Source organism: Canis lupus, chromosome 17, assembly GCF_003254725.2.
Source record: "Canis lupus dingo isolate Sandy chromosome 17, ASM325472v2, whole genome shotgun sequence".
Taxonomy (NCBI): Eukaryota; Metazoa; Chordata; class Mammalia; order Carnivora; family Canidae; genus Canis; species Canis lupus.
The window spans coordinates 7,068,635-7,087,614 of NC_064259.1; the positions used below are offsets into that span (position 1 = coordinate 7,068,635).

The 18,980-nt window shown below is 50.3% G+C and overlaps 2 protein-coding genes and 1 long non-coding RNA gene across 4 annotated transcripts in view; 1 reads left to right on the forward strand and 2 right to left on the reverse strand.

The window, feature by feature from the left end:
• Positions 1-2,748, reverse strand: part of CYS1 (cystin 1) — a 17,853-nt gene extending 15,105 nt beyond the window's left edge. The window contains exon 1 of the mRNA XM_025454677.3: positions 2,342-2,748. Within this exon, the coding sequence (XP_025310462.3) occupies positions 2,342-2,710 (369 nt within the window). The 5' untranslated portion in view covers positions 2,711-2,748. The remainder of the gene's footprint in view (positions 1-2,341) is intronic.
• Positions 1,132-13,882, forward strand: LOC112664846 (uncharacterized). Its single transcript, XR_007402860.1, has 4 exons — positions 1,132-2,083; positions 4,843-11,347; positions 13,517-13,633; positions 13,739-13,882. It is a non-coding gene; the product is annotated as an uncharacterized LOC112664846 (long non-coding RNA).
• LOC112664849 (collagen alpha-1(I) chain-like) overlaps positions 4,739-18,980 on the reverse strand; it is a 28,748-nt gene continuing 14,506 nt past the window's right edge. Inside the window, exons 1-3 of one of the 2 annotated variants that reach the window (XR_007402859.1) lie at positions 6,077-6,211; positions 5,509-5,604; positions 4,739-4,988 (exon numbers count right to left, since the gene is read on the reverse strand). The gene's annotated coding sequence lies outside the window, so the exon portion shown is untranslated. Of the gene's footprint in view, positions 4,989-5,508; positions 5,605-6,076; positions 6,212-18,980 lie in introns of those variants that run through there. The other variant, XR_007402858.1, reaches the window with a different exon arrangement.

Sequence of the window (18,980 nt, forward strand, 5' to 3'; positions counted from 1 at the left end):
ATGAAAAGAGTTAATGCATGTTTGAGACCCAAGTGCACATTAAATGTTGGATCAATATTGATCCATGTGCATACCAAGTTTTCCCTAGCTCAATGACGTCTTGTTAACTCAGTCTTGTAAGAGGTACAATTGCCGAGACAATCTATCAAAGGACGGAATCTAGCAAAAAGCCTACATCTCACGCTTGAATATACAGGCAGTTAACCTTCCGCGACCTTTACAATCAAGAAATTAGGAGCCCTGACCTTCTCGCTTTGTCTCCCCACACCCGGAAAAAATTGGACTCCAGGAGCTTTTTTACAGACCTAATAATCTAAGATGCTAGGATTCACTCAAGAAACATTTATGGCCCAGAGGATACATACAATCCACATCCGTACGATCAGCCACGGCTGGCCGATTTTCCCTCCTATCTCCATCTCCTCGGCCCTCCGACTGTCCTGCTTCTCCCGGGGCCTGCTCACCCAGACCACCGGGGCAGCCCCCAGCTGGCCACGCTGGCCTCAGGCTTGGCCCCGTCCATCCCCCCACAGCCCCGGGTGTCAGCTTCCTAGAACACAAAGCACCGCTCCCCCTAGCCCTTCAGGGATAGCCACAGCTCTTATGGGGAGGTCCAAACTCCTCAATGTGGGGAACCCCTTGCACGACCTAGGGTGGCATGACGCGTGCCCTCCAGGGCCTCTTCACCCCCCACCCACAGCCTGTGCACTGCAGGCCCCACCCCATCGCCTTTGACACACATGCACACGCACAGGCACCCAGGATTATCTCTGCACAAATGCTCATCTCTGCTCGTTTGCCTGCCTAAGGCCACAGATCCTTCCAGATTTGGTCAAGTGCTGTCCTTCAGGAGTCCACCCTGACTTCTCCAGGGGATCTGTCACTCCCCCTTGGACTCGCTACTCAGGTGCACCTCTCACCGCGCTGTGCTCTGCCTTTTGTCTGTGGGTCTCCCCACCCCCCACCCAAGAGACTGTGGCTTTCTTCTGGGCAAGGATCGGGGGCCATCTGTGCTCGCTTTAGCGCCTAGAGGGGTGCCGGGCACACAGACATAGCGGAAAGAGTGAGTCCGGCAGCCCTGCACCCGGGGAGCCACTGATGCTCAGTATATCAGGGGCAAATCCATTTTTTTCTTTTCTTCTCGTTTTCACTTCTAAAGTTTCCAAGGCGTTTGAAACTTGGACACTAGACGATCGCTTCCAAGCTCAGAATTTCCCCCAAATTTCTCTACTGTTTATCCATTTCTAGTGTTATATAACCGAATGGTGACGTAGTCTCGAAGGAATCCTGCGATCGAATTTAGCCCTGCTTGCTGCCGCTCAGTTCGGGAGGGTAGGGGGGGACAGGAGGGGGGGGCCTATCCCGGGAGGGGATAGTGGCTCTGCAGGATTCTCTGCTCCGTGGCTGCCCCAGAAGACGCTTCCCGCTTCCCGGTCCGAGCAGTTAAGCAAAGCCTGCGGGGCTGCAGGGAAAGAGGTGCCGCCTTTGGCACCGTCCTGAAGCCCAGGAGCCGAGGGTAAAGATCTTGTTCCTGCTGCTCCGCTGAGTGAAGACTGTTGCCAAAGCCGAGGGCTTGTTTTTATTGTTTTTGTAGAACAACGGGGCTGTTATTACAAGTGTTCTGGAAGAGAGGATCCCGAAGCCAAAAACAGATTCCACAGCATCTTAAAAATAGCCGGTAGCATGTGAATGGCCTGACTAGCCAGGCAAGGCTCTGGATGTGTCTGACACGCAGGGCATTTGTGAACCGCTGCGTGGCTACCGGTGCCACCACTTAGCAGCCTCGCTGGAGAGGACGGCCAGCACCCCGACAGCGCCCCGCGGCTGGAGGGGCCGGGCCGGCCTGTGCTTCCAGAGCCGCCGGTTCTAAGGGGAAGGGGAGGCGGAGCTCTGGCCAGAAGGCAGCCCGGGGGACGCGTTTCTGCCAAGGGATGCGCGTCCCTGCTCTTGCAGGCTGCTCCCAGCACCCGCACCCCACACTGGACGCAGGGAGACCCGCACCCAGAAGCCGCAGCCCGGGGGGGGGGGGGAGGAGAGGCCGCGCGGGCCGCAGAGCTCGGAGGCATTCGGAGGCACAGAGGCGGTGGGTGACACTGGGGACAGAGGGGAGCCTGGGGGCGTGGGAGGGGGGAGTGGGGGAGGAGGGAGGGAGGGAGCGCAAGGCTGGGGCTGGGGCTGGGGCTGGGGCCTGGGACCTGGGACCTGGGGCTGGGGCAGGGGCTGGGGCTGGGGTCAGGGAGCAGGGGCTGGGGCAGGGGCTGGGGTCAGGGAGCAGGGGCTGGGGCAGGGGCTGGGGCGGGGGCAGGCGCGGCCCCAACAGCGCCGCGGCTCCCACACTCACCGGGCTCCCGGCGCCGGCTGCGGGTCGGGGCGGCTCCGGGCCCCGCGGGGCCAGCTCCCCCGGGCCCCAGGCCGCCGACTCGGCCAGCAGCTGGTCCAGCAGGCGCAGGGTCTCGTCCCCGCCGTCGGGGGGCGCGGCGGGGCCGGGGCGGGGGCCGGGGCCGGGGCCGGGGCCGGGGCCGGGGCCGGGGTGGGCCGCGCGCTCAGCCGCCTCCGCCTCCCCGGCCTCCTCCCGGGCGGCCGCCGCCGTCGCCGAGGCCAGAGGCCGCGTCCCGCCCTCCGGGGCCGCCCCGCCGGGTCCCGCCCGCCGACTGTCGGGGCCGCGCAGCCGCCTCAGGGCCCGGCCGCTCCGGCTGCTGCCGCTGCCCATGGCGCCCCCGCCGCCCGCCCAGCAGCGGGTCTCGCCGCCCGAGCGCGGCCCCGGGGCGGGAGCGCGGCCGGGGCGGGGACGCGGGAGGGGGCGCGGCCGGGGCGGGGATGGGGGGACGGGATGGGGGGACGGGATCTGGGGGCGGGGGCGCGGTCCTGGCCGGGGATGGGGGGCGGGGGGGGACGGATCTGGGGGCGGGGACGCGGTCGGGGGCGCGGTCCTGGCCGGGGATGGGGGGACGGGATCCGGGGGCGGGAGCTCGGTGAGGGCGGGGACGCGGCCGGGGGCGCGGCCGGGGCGGGGATGGGGGGCGGGGGGGCACGAGGAGGCGGGAGGGGGTGCGGTCCTGCCGAGGATGGGGGCGGGGGGCGACGGGATGGGGGGGACGGGATCTGGGGGCGGGGACGCGGTCGGGGGCGCGGCCGGGGTGGGGTTGCGGCCGGGGCGGGGGAAGAGTAGGGGGGACTCGATCTGGGGGCGGGGACGCGGGAGAGGGCACCGCAAGGGGTTGGGGTACGAGTCGGGGCCTGGGGGCGTGGGAGTGAAGGCGCTAGAGGGATGGGCGGGCGACCAGGGGATGGGGATGCAGATCTGGGTTTGGGGGGGGGAGCGCTAATGAGATGCAGGGGTGCGGCTCCGGGCCTGGAGGGTAAGGGGTAGAGCAGGGATGGGATCTGGGGGCGGAGACACGGAAGGGGGCGCAGCCGGGGTTTTGGGTGCAGACCCTGGAGGGGTAGTGTAGGGCGCAGAGAGCGAGGGCACAGGAGAGAGGGGCCGCCCGGGAAATGGGGTGCAGACCCGGGCTTGGAGGGATGGCTTGGATCCGGCTCGGGGGTGAGGGATCCAGACCCCGGGGCGAGGGCCAGGGCCAGGGGAGGCCGGGAGGCAGGGCACACCCAGGCCTGTGCGCGGTTGTGCTGGGAGCTGGAGCCCGGTGCGGGGCACTGGGGTGGGGGGTCGGGGATACCAGGGTGGAGTGCCCCCTCCTCCTCAGTCTCCTTCCCGCTCTCCTCCTCCCCGCCTAGGGTGGGAACCCCCTCGCAGGTCCACCTGCAAGGCTCTGGCTCCATGACCCTCAGGTCAGCCAGGTCCCCCCTGCCTGGGACTGGAAGCCCGGGGCCCGACAGGCCTTGGGACAAACTCCGCAGGGCTTTTGGTTCATTTATGGAAAACACAGCATGAGGACGTGATGAGAGTAGAGAGGTGACATCACAGCCTTGCCCCACCAGACCTGGGTGGGTGGTGGGCACCGTCGCCTCGCCAAGCCTCCTATTCCTCAGATGGAGCCAGCGCCTGAGGATTGATAATGCGTGGGATTTCTACCCTAGTGGCCTCTAGGCCTCAAATTGCCACCCTCTCCCTCCGCTGGAGGAGGGAAGGGGCCACCCTCCCAGGGGACAGTCCCTCCAGTCTATGGGCTGGCTGGCGAGCAGCAGGCAGGGTGGCCCTCTCGTTGGGTCCATGCTCCTGCCCCATCCGAGACCAGCGCCCCAGCCCTGAGCCTTCTCCAAAACCCTCATAGTAAAAAGCAACCACTGTTAGGAAAGAAAAATTATAAAAGAGGGAATAGAGAATGCATCCCCCCACCCAGGAAAAAAAGCAAAGGAAAGACCGGTAGATACTAATCATAATTCTAGATTTTGGTCATTGGCTAGTAAAGAAAAGAAAAATGGTTATTATTTTAAATGAACTAACCCCAAAATAAGGGCAGAAGGCTCCTAGAAACAGTCTGCTTCAACCCCAGCGATGTTATTGTTGGTCTTGCCTGTATTGTTTAGACTTGATTTCTTCCTCTTTTCCACTTACTTAAAAACCCAACTCTGGTTCCAAAGTAAGACAAATGCCAACATCGTGAGTCTCACTCACCCATCTCGACTTGGCGTCAAGCAGAATCTTGACCGAGTTGCAGAACAGTTGGTGAGGTGAAATGTTGGCTAGCCTTTTCCAACCATGGACTTGAAATGTTACTGTTTTATCGCTCCACGAGTAGGGATTAAAAGCTTTATGCCAGAGAAGATGGAATAAACATGGGACTCAAGTTCATTTTTATTTATGTTATTATCAACAGACCAAGGAAATCTTTCTAACATTCCCCCCACACACACCTTTTTTCTTCTTTTTTTGACATACAGCCTCAACCATCCAGATGTAGGAGATGGGCCAAATACATTATCTGAAGTCATCTGGGTGCTGTAAGTCTACAGATGTGTCTAATTTGGAAGCTATTGATAGAAGTTTTCTGTTTAAAAAACAAATCTCATCTTGAAACTCTTTAAGCCTGGAAAGAGAAACATTCAGTGGGGAAAGACATTTTTCTTGAACTAAGTTCAACTAAGTTTAATCATTTAAAGGAAAACATGTTTTACTTCTGCCCAAGTAGAGTCTAGTCATGTGACTCAGTTTAACTATATTCAGAACTCCCTGTGTTCACCTCCCAGGGCAATTGATGTTTCTGACCGCTCTAGATCCCAATCTTTTTCCCCAGACTTGTCTAGCTTGCTTGGCTCCAATGACAGTAAAGCCAAAGACTGTTCTTGCCACTCTGAGAATCCGTTTAAGAATCCAGCTTTGGAGACCTGGCTTCCAACAAATATGCTAAAAACCCAGATTGATTTTATTAGTAGTTTCCCATAGTAAGCAAACAACCTAAGTTTTCCTACATGACTAATGCCTCCTAAGATCATCTCTAGAAATAAACAAGACTCTCTCTGTCCCAAGGGGTTAACAAAATCCCAGGAATATTGGGACATAGGAAATGAGGCCTAATCCCTCTTACGGAGGCATCTTGGCAACCTTACCTCTCCAGCGAAAGGACTTCTTTATGCAGTGACCCTGGTGGTAGCTGTGAGGGGGATGGAGGATGAGATCCAGCTGGGGAGCCGTCTGCTTAACTCCTGGAAAGTAATAACTTCCTTGCAGTGAGCAAATTAAACTTTGGGAGAGAATTGTAGTTGTTGATACTTTCAGCAGGACATGTGTCCTGAGTGATGTTTTCCTTGGCAACAGGACTAGCCTGACATCTGGAGATGAAGCAGGTACTCTACTTACCACAACCCAAGGACCACCCCCCCTTTTTTTCCACCCCCCTTTTTAAGCCCTACTCGAGTGCCCTACTTCAGGGACTCTACAGATCTACTATCTCTGCTCAGGACCTCTATAATCATCCACCATTCCTGACATCGCCAGGGATTGTGTGAGGCGAGATACACTGTGCAGGTTCTGGTTATTATGAATATACAGAAAGATCATATTTATATTCAGGTGAAAAATGAAACAGCATTTGAAACACAGGCAAGCCATGTTTCTATTTTTAATGCTGAATCAGTAACTTGAGAGAGCCACGATGCTATCAATTATTGCTGATACCTTTGGATGGCAGCGATGTCATAGAATTACTATTGTCTTCTTGCAGAGTGTCCACGCTTTTGCATTTGGTTTCATGGCTTCACCGCTGAGCGGGTGGAGAGAAGTGTAAGGAAGAGTTGATGCTATTCATTAAGGATAACCAATGAATTACAGAACTCTTTTGCAGTATTTAGTTGGAAATAAGAAATCTTTAAATCCTCAGAGTTGGCACATTTTCATCATGAGAAGAGGGTGTCCAGATGAAACAGGAAGAGAAATTGCAGCCCGTGATGTCAGAGGCTGAAGAGGAGATAGGAGTCAGTCTTCCAACAGTGAGGCTCGGGGACTTGGGCAGCACGTATGAATGAAAGTGGGAGCAAGAAGTAGGGGTACAAACCAGAAGATTGATGGAAGGTCTTCATACTGACAGTGCATCATCCTTTACCTCACCCAGCTCACGGGTAAGGAAAAAGGATGGGGTCACTGGTGCAGAGCTCTGCTGCTGTGCAAAAAAGACACTTCCTGGTGAGGTTTTACCTGGAGTGGGGAGCTCTGGTTGTGGGGTGTTCACAAGGGGCAGGAAGCAGGCCATCTGGAGTTGGGCTATGCTAGGTTCAGGTGCCCACACCGGGCCCAGTGAGCTATGGTGCCGTAGCCTGTGTGGCTGGGGCTGTGGACAGGGCGAGCAGCACGACTGTCCAGTACAGCATCCGTGCTTGCTGGTCTCAGGGGACCTGTTCCCTTCTCCCTTGTAGGTCCATTGCACAGACAGCCAGAGCCTGACTCACTGTCCCACACACACAACTTGGAGTTGGAGACCTAGAGGCTGCTCAAAGCTTACTTAGACTCTAGGCTTTGTGAGAGTTCTGTTTCATCCTGTGAAAGTTGTGTAGCAGGAGGGGAGAAGGGAGGAGGGAGAGGGCAGTGGCAGGAGGGGGCAATGAAGCCAGGGCGAACATGGCCTTAACACGTTTTGATTATGGAAGTTAACCTTTGCGATACCACTGGCCAAAGAGCATGCATCATGGCTCCTGAGGGGCTCAGTGGTTGAGCGTCTGCCTTGGGCTCAGGTTGTGATCCCGGGGTCTTGGGATCAAGTCCCACATTGGGCTCCCAGTAGGGAGCCTGTTTCTCTCGGTCTGCATTTCTACCTCTCTCGCTCTCTCTGTCTCTCTCTCTCTGTCTCTCATGAATAAATAAACAAAATATTAAAAAAAAAAAAGACCATGCATCAAACACGAAACATCCAACTTTAAGCCCGAACAACCCCACCGTGAAGGGCAACTGCAACGTGAGACCACCCTGTTCTGGTAGCTTTTGCACAGAACCAGTGCATGGTCCCAGAGAGCTGGGGAGATGCTTACTACATTCCAACTTCTTCTGGAAGACCTGAGAATTCCCCAGTGAATTGATCAGCTAAAGGAACAGAGGACTCCTATTAAAGGTCAGGTTAAATATTAAGTTTGTTGGCCCTTTCGTTCATAGTGTTTTAATTTGTTTAGCGGCCTTGAGTCTCAGCCTGCTCATTCGGATGGATGCCTGGGAATTGTTTGTACAGGTCCTCCTGCCGGGAAGGACCACCTGGCCTGTGGAATGCAATCAACCACCACCCAGGGAGGACACCTGGCACTTTCTGGTCCCTTTAGAGACGTTGGCTCCTTAAAGGAGCCCTTCAGCAACCTCATAAGGTAGATACCATTTTATGGATGGCAAAGCTGAGGCTCAGAGGAGCAGCAGAAGCCAGTAAGTAGCAAAGGTGGGACTCAAACCCAAGCCTGTCTGGTCCTCATGGTCTTTTCATTATGCTAGCTATACCCAAATATTGCACAACTGAGCTCTAAGGAGCTACCAACCTAGTACCCAGGGCTACCCATGTAGGTAAGGTGACTGACCATTTCTCTTTGTTCAGGACTGAGGGTATTCTTGGGTTGTGGGACTTTCACCCAATGAGTCCGTTGCCCCACATGTAGGGTTCTACAGGTGATTTACTGAACAAAAGTGCCTGACCAAGGAGCAAGTAGAGGCTACAATTCAGCCATGCTCTCCCCTCTGCATCGGCCCGCATCCCCACATTGGGCTCCCTGCATGTAGCCTGCTTCTCCCTCTGCCTCTCTCTGTGTGTCTCTCATGAATAAATAAATAAAATCTTAAAAAATATATAAATAAATATAAATATTTGCTGCCAAAAGCCTGTTCTGCTGGGGGTTGCTTCTTGCCGTGGCATAACCTAGCCCCACAGCACCCCATGGTGAAAAAATGGACATTGACTCTGTGAGCTGTGCATAGGCCTCTGGAGAGGAGTAGAGTAGGATTGGTAGTTTCCGAAGACCACCCTAGTCTATCTCATTGAGATTGTTAAGCATAAATAGGTTTTGTAAGAGGGTTTGTCTTAAATACATTCTTCGAAACGAAGTTCTTTAAACTTTGACCATAATCTTCTTCTGATAAAAGTTACTTTAATAGTACTTGTGATGGTCAATTTTAGGCGTCAACTTCACTGAGCTAGGGGACACACAGATAGCTGGTAGAACAGTATTTCTGGGAGCGTCTGGGAGAGTGTTTCCAGAAGACATTAGCATTGGGACCCCCATGTTCTCCCGCCCTTGGACATCGGTGCTCCTCGTTCTGAGGCCTTCGGGCGCAGAGTGAGTTATGCAACCAGCTTTCCGGGGGCTCCAGTTTGCAGATGGAAGATTGTGGGACTTCTGAGCCCCTATGACCGTGTGAGCCAGTCCCCATAGTAAGCCTCCTCTTACATATACCGCATTCTGCATATCCTACTGGTTCTGCTCTCTATAGAACCCTGGCTAATACACCAAGCCTCGTAAAATCCCTGAGAAATAAAGAAAGCAAATTTTATTTCCCTACATTGATCAAAAGTTAGCACTTCTGGTTGGGGCAGCACGGGGCTTTCTCTGCATAGTTCGGTGCTGTCCCAACACTGCCATAGATCAGCACGGCCAGCAGCCTCCCTTCTGGGCTCAGCAGACCTCGGATCTTGAAGACAGTGGGGCAGATGGTAAGGAAAGGGTCCGTGAGAGCAGGAGCGGGACTCTACCCAGGACAAGAGGCCAGCCATCCTTCTGGATCAGTAACCACCATTCAGACTTGAGAGGTTTAGTTGTTTTCACTTACTGGATTCTCTGTATTAAAACTGCACCTGGGTGGCTCAGGGGTTGAGCATCTGCCTTTGGCTCAGGTTATGATCCCGGGATCCTGGGATCAAGTCTTCCATCGGGCTCCCCACAGGGAACCTGCTTCTCCCTCTGCCTCTCTCTGTGTCTCTCATGAATAAATAAATAAAATCTTAAAAAAACAACTGCACCCCATAATAACCTTACACCTTGGTCGACATGGCTTCTGCTCATCTGTGCTTGATGTGTTTAAGAGAAGAGACAGGTAGACCTGATGATGGGCTATTTTGTTCAGGGATCGGCAACCTACAGCCAGCAAGCCCAAAACAGCGTCCACCTGTTTTTGTAAATAAAATTTTATTGGACACAGCCATGCCCTCATTTGTTCATGTGCAGCCCTCCTCTGGTTTTACATCATTCTGAAGGTTGAGTAGTTGCCTCAGAGGCCCTTTGTCCTGCAAAGCCTAAAATATTTACCATCTGGCCCTTCCCAGAAATTGTGCCAATTCCCAGGTTAGTTGAAAGGCCTCTGAGTTTCACCCAGTCGTTCCAGATGATATAGCTTATTCCTGCGAGCAAAGGAAGTTAATATTAACCACCTAAGATTTTTAGTGACTTATTTCTGCCTTTGTACCTTACAGCACATTCTCACCCAAGGCCTTGGGTGAGCTTGTTGAACTATGAAATACAAAGTAAAAGATTCTTGTAGACAAATCACCCTTCTCAACTATTTAAAAAAAGAGGTTATTTATTTACTTGACAGAGAGTGAGAGAGCACAAGCGGGGGAGTGAGAGAGGGAGAGGGAGAAGCAGACTCCCCGCTGAGCAGGGACCCCCCAACCTGGGGCTTGATCCCGGGACCTGGGATCATGACCTGAACCAAAGGCAGACACTCAACCTACTGAGCCACTCAGGCACCCCAGCCTTCTCAATTTTTAAATTCCTTCTTTTGTATGAGCCAGAAACTAGATCTGCAAGCCATCCTTATATTTCTACTTCTACGGTTTTTTTCTTACAGGTGAAATGTTGAAAGCAATTCCATTCCCCTCATTTTTTTCTCTTATTCACACACAAAGGGGAAAATCTATTTCCAGTTTTTGTAAGCATCAACACTAGGGATGTATTAAGAGTTATTTGAATCCATTTCAAGTTATTTGAATACATATCCAATTACGCTTTGATTCCTTAAACTAAAAGCAAACTTATACCAAAATGAAACCATCAGAAAAGAAACTCAATCTGTTTGAATGAGTATATACCCCACATATATTCGAGTAATTCTACATAAAATGATAAATCTGGGGGATAAACAAACAAATGATCCATAATCTCAACCCTCAGGGAATTGGGAGACCAGTGGGAGAGACAATAGTGTTAAAAAATTAAAATAAAGGGAGACCTGGGAAATAACAAATACAAAATATAGAGGAAGGAGGATTAACATGAGTTAATAACGCTAAGAGTGGTCGAGAAGGCATCACAAGGAAAACACCAAAGCTGGGTTTTAAAAGAGGAGCAGAAGTTGCATCTTGGAAAGCAGAGTTCTGAAGGCATGGGATGTTGGGAAGCTTGGTGTGAGGGCAGAGAGATGAGAGCTGGCACCTCCTTCCAAATGCCCTCAGAGAGCCCAGGACACTTGCCCACAGTCACACAGCTCATCAGTGCCAGAGCCTTGGGCGGTCCCACTGCAGAGCCCATGCTCCCCTAACACCCACGTGTCCTGGCCCCTGGCTGTGCCCTCCACCACCAGTGAGCCACCCCAACTAGCAGACCAGCCGACAGTAGCACAACTGGCTTTGGTGGCACTTATGTGGCACGTGCCCCTGTCCTCTGAGGAGCCTCTCTTGCAGACTGAGGCCGTACCAGCATCTTCCACCCCTTAGAAAGATCCCAGTCCATCTTCAGTGTGCATCACCAGGCCCTCACGTGCCCAGCTCTGGTGGCCAACTGCAGAAGAGAGTTATCTGAATGTGTCTGGAGCCTTGACCGTCCTGGCGACATGCATCTCTGCGTCTCTTCACTGTCCAGATAAGATCAGAGCACCAGCTATTCTCAAAGCAAACTTTGGTTGCTGTGGTAACTGGGCCATCAGATGCTTCCTGACTTAAATAGTGCCAGCAACTGCGCCCTGGTCTTATCTCTACAACCCAGCGCTGGGGTGAGTCAGCCGGGTGCCTCTGGTTGCAGAACTCTGGGTGGGGGTGCCCCGCGGGGGTGAGGTGGGGCGGGGTAGGGGAGTCTCTCCCTACTAGCTGCGTGTTCTCCAGCCTCAGGAACACTTTGATCTTGGTGGAGTCCAGCAGAGCTTTTCTTTAGCCATCTGTGTTTGTTGGGGAATCTGGCATCACAAGGGGGCTTTTTGCTGCCTTCTAGACCCAGCTCTGATTTTGATTTGTTGTTGTTTGGTGTGTTTTTTTTTTTTTTTTAAAGCAATCTCTATACCCAACATGCGCCCCGAACTCACAACTCCAAGATCAAGAGCCATACACCCCCTCCACCAACTGAGCCAGCCAGGTGCCCCCCGAGCTGTGTTGATCAGATGTGGCCAGGGTGTCCAAGGATTGGCAGTCCCCAAGGCCAAGAGCTGCAGCGAGCTGGGGACCAGGGCGGTGGGCCAGGCCAGGGAAAGAGTCCTGTGTTGGCTGCTCCCCTTGTGGTGCTGGCTGCCTGGGCCCGTGGCCGGAGCTCCAGGTGCCACTCGCCCCAGACCGGTGCCCAGACCTGGTGCCCAACAGGAAAGAAGAGAGGTGCCAGGCGGTTAACAAGAAGACGGAGAAACTGTCTCAGGTTAGACAGTGAGGAGAGGTGGCAGAGATCCTGTGTCACAAAAAATGACGGTAAGGGAATATTCAGGGCATGGAATCAAGTCTGCAGGACCCTTGATAGTATTGTCCACAGTCAGGGTCTTGGTTTCGCAATCCTACAGTGGTCATGCCACACGTTGACGCTAAGGGAAGCCGGGTGCCCCATGCAAACACTGTACTATCTAGGCAAGCCTTCCATAGGTCTAAAATTATTTCAAAATAAAATGTTTAAACACCGTGTGTTTTTCTTCGTTAGCATAAAAGGAGATACTTCCTTTCCGATCCTGGGACCTCATAAACTAATTTCGCCAGACTGCCTTGATTCTTTGTCTCCCATAGGGTGACACAAACATGTCACTCAGGCCAGGAAGCTGCGGGGAAACAGAGCGAAGAGCAGCTGGCCTCTTCTTAACACTACAGCCTTTACCTAGATTCTTTACTGTTCGGGTTACTCAGGCCAAAAACCTTTGGGTCATCCCTGACTCCTCCTCTCTGTCACAACACACCTTCAAACATCAGCAGTTCCCTTGGTTCGGCCTTCCAGTTACAGATCCAGAATCTGGTCATTTCTGACCACCTCCATGACCCCCTCTCATTCCTCTGCCAGCCTCCCTGCTGTCCTTGCCCATCCCCAATCATGCCAGACACATGCCCACCCCAGGGCCTTTGCACTGACTATATCGGTGTCACTCATTCAGAAAGCTGCACCACTCACATCCATCCACATGGACGGATCCCTCTTTCTTCCATTTCATCATTGTAGGGAGGCCTATTTTAAATCAACCCTCCACCCTACATTTCAGACCCTCTTTATTTTGCTCTATTTTCTCTCCATAGCTCTTTCTCCTTCTAATATACAATTTAATATACTTATTAGTTTATTGTTGGCTTCTGTTTTCCTCCTGCTAGAATGTAAACTCCTGGGGGCAGGAATTTTTTCTGTATTATTCCCTACCATTTGCTCCCAGCACCTAGAATAGTACCTGGACGTCAGTGACCACTTGTTGAGTCAATGATTAGTGGGCCAGAAGGATATAGGATGGCCTTTTCCTCTCCAGAGACAAAGAGGAGCACAGAACTATTCTTTCATAGGTTTTTGTTCTCCTAGAGCAGAAATATGTCTGGCTACATGCATGCTGCCCAGCCAATGTCAAAACAGAAATGGGGTCTGTTCTCAAATGCTAGCTTTATGGGGCAGTAATGCTTGCAAACGAAGACTCTCAGGTATGAGTTTGGTCTCCACCATCTGTGTAGCTCCAGATAGATTAGTTAATCTCACTGCACTTCAGATTCCTCATCCATCACATGGGGATTCATAATTCCTGCACCGTCGTGTTGTTGTGAGAAGTGAATGCAATTAAGGGTGGTCATGCATCTCAAGCCATTGGCACACAATAATGTCTAGCACATAAGAAGCACTCGAAAGAATGTGAGCTAAAAATGCATTTGTAAAAGGTGACTGTTGACAATTCGAAATGCATTTTTCCCCAGAAAATTAATGAAAAAAATTAACTATTCCCTAGAGCTCCTGAGAAAATTTGTTAACAGAACTGAGAACATATAACCGGCTCCAACCTGATACCAGTTCAGTGGACATTTCTGGAGGACCAGCCACATGCCGGCCACTGTCCCTGTGACAGGTAGGACTGACTTCTCAGGGACCTTCTGGCTCTGGAACCATCAGGTGGGGTAGAAATCAGTTGTCAGCAGCTCAAAGGACACTTAAATGCCATCTCTCCTAATAGGCAAGCTGAGGCCTGGAGAGGATATAAATAACTTGCCAAGAGTCACACAGCTGCTCCTGTCCAAAATCCCTGCTCCGTTTGAGTTCAGCAGGACTGTATCGATCACCAATGGTTGGAATAAAAATGTCTCCTTTGCAATAAAAATGTGTCCCAGCGTCTCCTATATAACAAACACTGTGTCATTGCTCTCAGGCGAACGTGAAGTCCTGAGCTCCCTCCTGCAGCGTCTCCTTTATGTCATTTTTTTAAGATAATCATTTTTATTTTTTTTACATTTTTAAAATTTAAATTCAATTTGCCAACATATAGAGTATAACACCCAGTGCTCATCCCATCAAGTGCCCTCCTCAGTGCCAGGCACCCAGTTACCACCCCCACACCCACCTCCCCTTCCACGACCCTTGTTTGTTTTACATGGTCTTGCCTCCCAGCTCCCAGGCAGGCTTGCCTCCCAGCTCCTGGGCAGCCCCAGAGGTCTCCAGGGGTTTTGTGGCCAGCCTAGACGCCCAGAGCCGGTGACCGACGCGGCGCCGAGCGCGCCCCCTGCCGACCGTCCGCGGTGCCCCTCTTCCCGGACTGTCTTGGGTCTTCAATCCGCTGATGTGGCCTCCGGGGAGGAGATGAGGAGGCACCATTTCCCAGAACCTTTGTCAAGGAGTATGTCTTAGGGATAAGTTTTCAGAGGAGGAAACAGAGCCCCATGGCTTTGTGGGGGAGGGGGGGGGTGGTCTCTGTGCAGCCTGCTGGGACAGCCGCTGTCCTTGGTGCTTCTGAAAATCAGTCCCTGGCCACGTCCAAGAACCAAGCTGGACAGAGCCCAGTGCAGGGGGACAGGAGGACAAGAGACGGTTTCCTAGACATGATGCCTGAGCTGGGTGCTCCAGAAAGGGTAGGAGTGTGTGTGTGTGTGTGTGTGTGTACATGTCTTCAAGGGAATATTGTCTAAATTCCAGACATGTCTTTTGTTGTTAGGGCCTAAAGTAATTGCCAGTCTCTATGAGGAAGTAAGTAAAAAGTTCAGATTTTAAAGAACTAAATATCGGGAGGATTTTTTTTTTTTAATTAAGTAACAGTAAGTAATGTTTAGACCTTTTCTGCACCGTTTCTTTAGCTCTCCTTGAATTGTTAACACAGAACTGGAGGGTCTCACACACACACACCCTCTGGTCTTAGAAGGGGCAGGAGGGCAGGAAAGGGGGGCTGCATGTAAGAAGATGCTTGGGAATTAACAGGGGGTGAGTGCATGAGCACGGCCAAATGATGGTACCAGAGATGGGGTGGAGGTAGAGGGTGACCAGCCACACTGACAGCACCGCTGGGTGCTGGGGGTTGGGACAGGCAGGGTGGGACAGCTACTCTGGGCTTTTCAGGCCCCTAAATCAATAAACACCCTTTTTGCTCCAAGTGTCTTATCACTTGGAACCAGTAGAGTTCTATGTCCCCTTCTCATTTCACTCTGCTCGGCTCTGCACTGAGTCCACTTTCCATTCTGTGCTTCTGAATCTCAGACTTAATTCTCCTAAGCTCCAAACGCAGCATGACATCAGAGCTTCTCTTTCCACCCATGGCCAGCAAATGGCCTGAAATTGGGCTTCTTTGGCCCAGGGCTTGAGTTGGTTGCCCATGCCTAATGGGTTGAGAGCCAAGAAATTGCCAGGGTCATGTCTTCCCCCCTATACCTTTGGAGACCAGAAAGACAAGTGGGGAGCTGACCCATGGGCTTTGAGGGCCTTGCAAGGACTTGGATGTCTACTTGCCCAAGATGAGACCAGTGAAGTCAGAGTGATCGGGCCCATGCTGGGTGTGCAATGCAGGCATCTTGGCCCTCTACTTCCTGGAACACTTTCTTGACACTTTGGGTTATGTTAACCCACCCAAAGTGTGATTCTGCAGGTTTTGAACCTGCCCATCTAGCAGTACCAGTCTCTAACCTCTGTAATCTCCCCACACTGCTGTCCTCAGCCATGGGCCAAGCCCAGATAAGCTTCCCTGGGCCTGCCCATCAGGCACCAGCAGAGAAAGAATAGTGACACCTCTCCTGGGTCTCATCAGGCAATGCAGTGGGGCTTTTGGATGGAGAGGGGGAAGACCTGGAACACCCTAGAACAAAACTCCTAATCCTCATAATAGCTACCATTTACTGAGGATTACCAAATGCCAGGTACTGCACTAGATGCCATAAATTCTTTCACTGAAGCCTCTCGCAACCTACTGAAATATCAGTGTCCCCGTTTTATAGATGAGGGAGGTAAGGCTCGATGAAGAGGTAGCTTGCTCGGTTACACAGCCAGGATGTGGCAGGAGACTAGGTCTGTGTGACTCAAAGCCCAGGTGCTGAAGTTACGGCTCCTGTATTTTCACATCCCACCTCAAATGGATCGCTGGTCTCTTGTCAAACAATGTCAACCTTTTCACCATATAGGGTTATGTGATGGGCAACAGATAACAGAATCAATTTTGTTCCAAATTCTATACTGTCAACCTATTAAAATAATCCTATAGGGGCACCTGAGAGGATCAGCCAGTTAAACATCTGCCTTTGGTTCAGGTCATGATCCTGGTCCTGGGATAAGTCCCATGTTGGGTTCCCTGCTCAATGAGGAGCCTGCTTCTCTCCCTCCCACTGCCTGCCACTCCCTCTGCTTGTGTTCTCTCTCTCTTTCTCTGTCAAATAAATAAATAAAATCTTAAAAAAAATGCTCCTATAAAAGTTAATGCTGGAAATGTAAACCCAAACCACAATGGTTATTGTTTTAAAAAACCATAAAATCACAAGTGTTGGTGAGGATGTGGAGAAAAGGGAACCCTTATACACTCTTGGTGGGATGTAAGGTGATGTAGTCGCTATGGAAAACACCATGGCAGTCCCTCAAAAAATTTAAAATTACATTATTCTTTGTATTTTTTTAATTTTTAAAAAATGTGGAAGAAAGGAAAAAGTACATGCCTGCTTTTCTGACCAGAATGCAATAAAAAGAGAGTGGAAATGAAAAGATGTTTAAAATTGAAATTGAGTTGTATGGATAATTAACATTTTTTACTTTCTGAGCCACTCTGATCAGGGTGGAAATCAAAATAAAAAATTCAGACTACTTAGGAAAAGAATGTAAAAATGAGACCAAACCCACTAAAACCTGTGGAATTTAGCCAAAATATATTCAAAAGAACATATAAGGGCATTAATGATTTCATACAAAACAAAAAGTTGTTAAACACAACGTGGGATCCCGGATTGGATGCTAGAACAGAGACAACGAGAAATCTGGTAGAATCAGAATAAAATCTGTGGTTAATAATTTTGCATCATTGTTAGTTTTTTTTTCACTTTTAACAAATGTTAGATGTCATTATTCGGGGAGGCTAAATGAAGGGTACATGGGAACTTTCTATAACATCTTTGCAATTTTTCTGTAAATCTAAAATTATTTCAAAAGAAAAAGTTCAAAAAAAAAAAAAAAGAAAAAGTTCAAAGCAGCTTGTAGCTACATGGGTGTCAAGAGGAAAGGCACAGAGCATCCAATTGGTGGCAAGGCTCCTGGCTAAGCAGTGTGGACCTGAACCCTGCACTGGGGCTGGCTTTGGCCTCTTGATGCCAGTCCTCTGGTCATGATAGCAGCTCCCTTGAGGTGGGCAGTTCTACAGCATCTGGGAATTGCTCCTGAAAGCTCCATCCAGAGCCCACCCCTCTAGCACTTTCTATAATTTTGTGAGCATTAACTCCCCCTAGTCAACCCTTTTATGCTTAAATTGGCTATAGAAGTTTCTGCTTTTCTCAAATGACCCTTAACTGAAATGCAGATAGAAATACTGAATATGTATACTCTGTAGAAGGAAGTGAAAAAGTTTATCAAAAATTTACTTCCTTCTGCACAGAAAAAGGTGCCAATCCTTGATAGTTTTTACAGGCAAATTCTATCAAATTTACAAGAGAGAGATCATTTAAACTATATTAGAGCAAAGAAAAATGTGTAAAGATTCTGAATTTTATTCTAATGAAACTACTTGTATTCCAAACTACATGAGGCTAAAGAACATAATTTAAATATTAGCATTTCTTTTTTGTGACTGATGCAAAATCTCAATAATCCTATCGGTTCCAGGAGAGTAGTAAAAGAATAGAAGACCATGACAGACAAAGACTAACTTTGTGGTTAATAGCACAGATTCAAGAACAAGACTGTAAGGCTCAAATCTAGTTTCACCTGTTTGATTTTGGGTAAGATACCTAACTCCTCTGTCTCATTTTTTAAATATGTACACTACTATACACCTATCTCATGCAGTTGTCAGGAGTTAAAAGAAGTAAATACAAAAAGTGCTTAGGACAACCCCAGTATATAGTAAATTCTGCATATTAGTTGGCTGTTATTATTAACGTCATTCCAGGATGCAATGTAGCAAATTACATTTAAACAGACTTAAGGAGAAGAATCACACAGTTTTCTTGGTAGATGCCAAAAGAGTTTTTGATTAAATTCAACACTTCTCATAAAAGCTCTCTGTGATCTAGGAGTACTGTGACACTTATTGAATGTAATAAAGAATATGTATCAAACATTGACAACAGATGCTTCTGGATAAAGAAGATGAAGTGAAGCCAGATCATAGATTGTCTTTCTCGTTATTCATTCATTCAATGAATATTTATCAAGAACATACTGGGGGGCAGCCCATGTGGCTCAGCGGCTTAGCGCTGCCTTCAGCCCAGGGTGTGATCCTGGAGACCGGGGATCGAGTCCCACGTCAGGCTCCCTGAATGGAGACTGCTTCTCCCTCTGCCTGTGTCTCTGCCTCTCTCTTTCTCTGTGTCTCTCATGAATAAATAAATAAAATCTTAAAAAAAAAAAAAAAAAAGGGATCCCTGGGTGGCGCAGTGGTTTAGCGCCTGCCTTTGGCCCAGGGCGTGATCCTGGAGACCCGGGATCGAGTCCCATGTTGGGCTCCCGGTTCATGGAGCCTGCTTCTCCCTCTACCTGTGTCTCTACCTCTCTCTCTCTCTCTCTCTCTCTCTCTGTGTGACTATCATAAATAAATAAAAATTAAAAAAAAAAAAAAGAACATACTGCATACTGGGATCCCAAGCAGGAAATGCAGAAGAAAAACAGTTTTTTTGGGTCCTACTCTCATAAGGTTATTTTCTAAACAAGAAAAAATTCAAGTGATTAACAAGTGCTATGCATAACATTACAATCGGGGGGGGGGGGGGGGGTGTGCCAGAGTGACCAAGCCAGTGACAGTATGC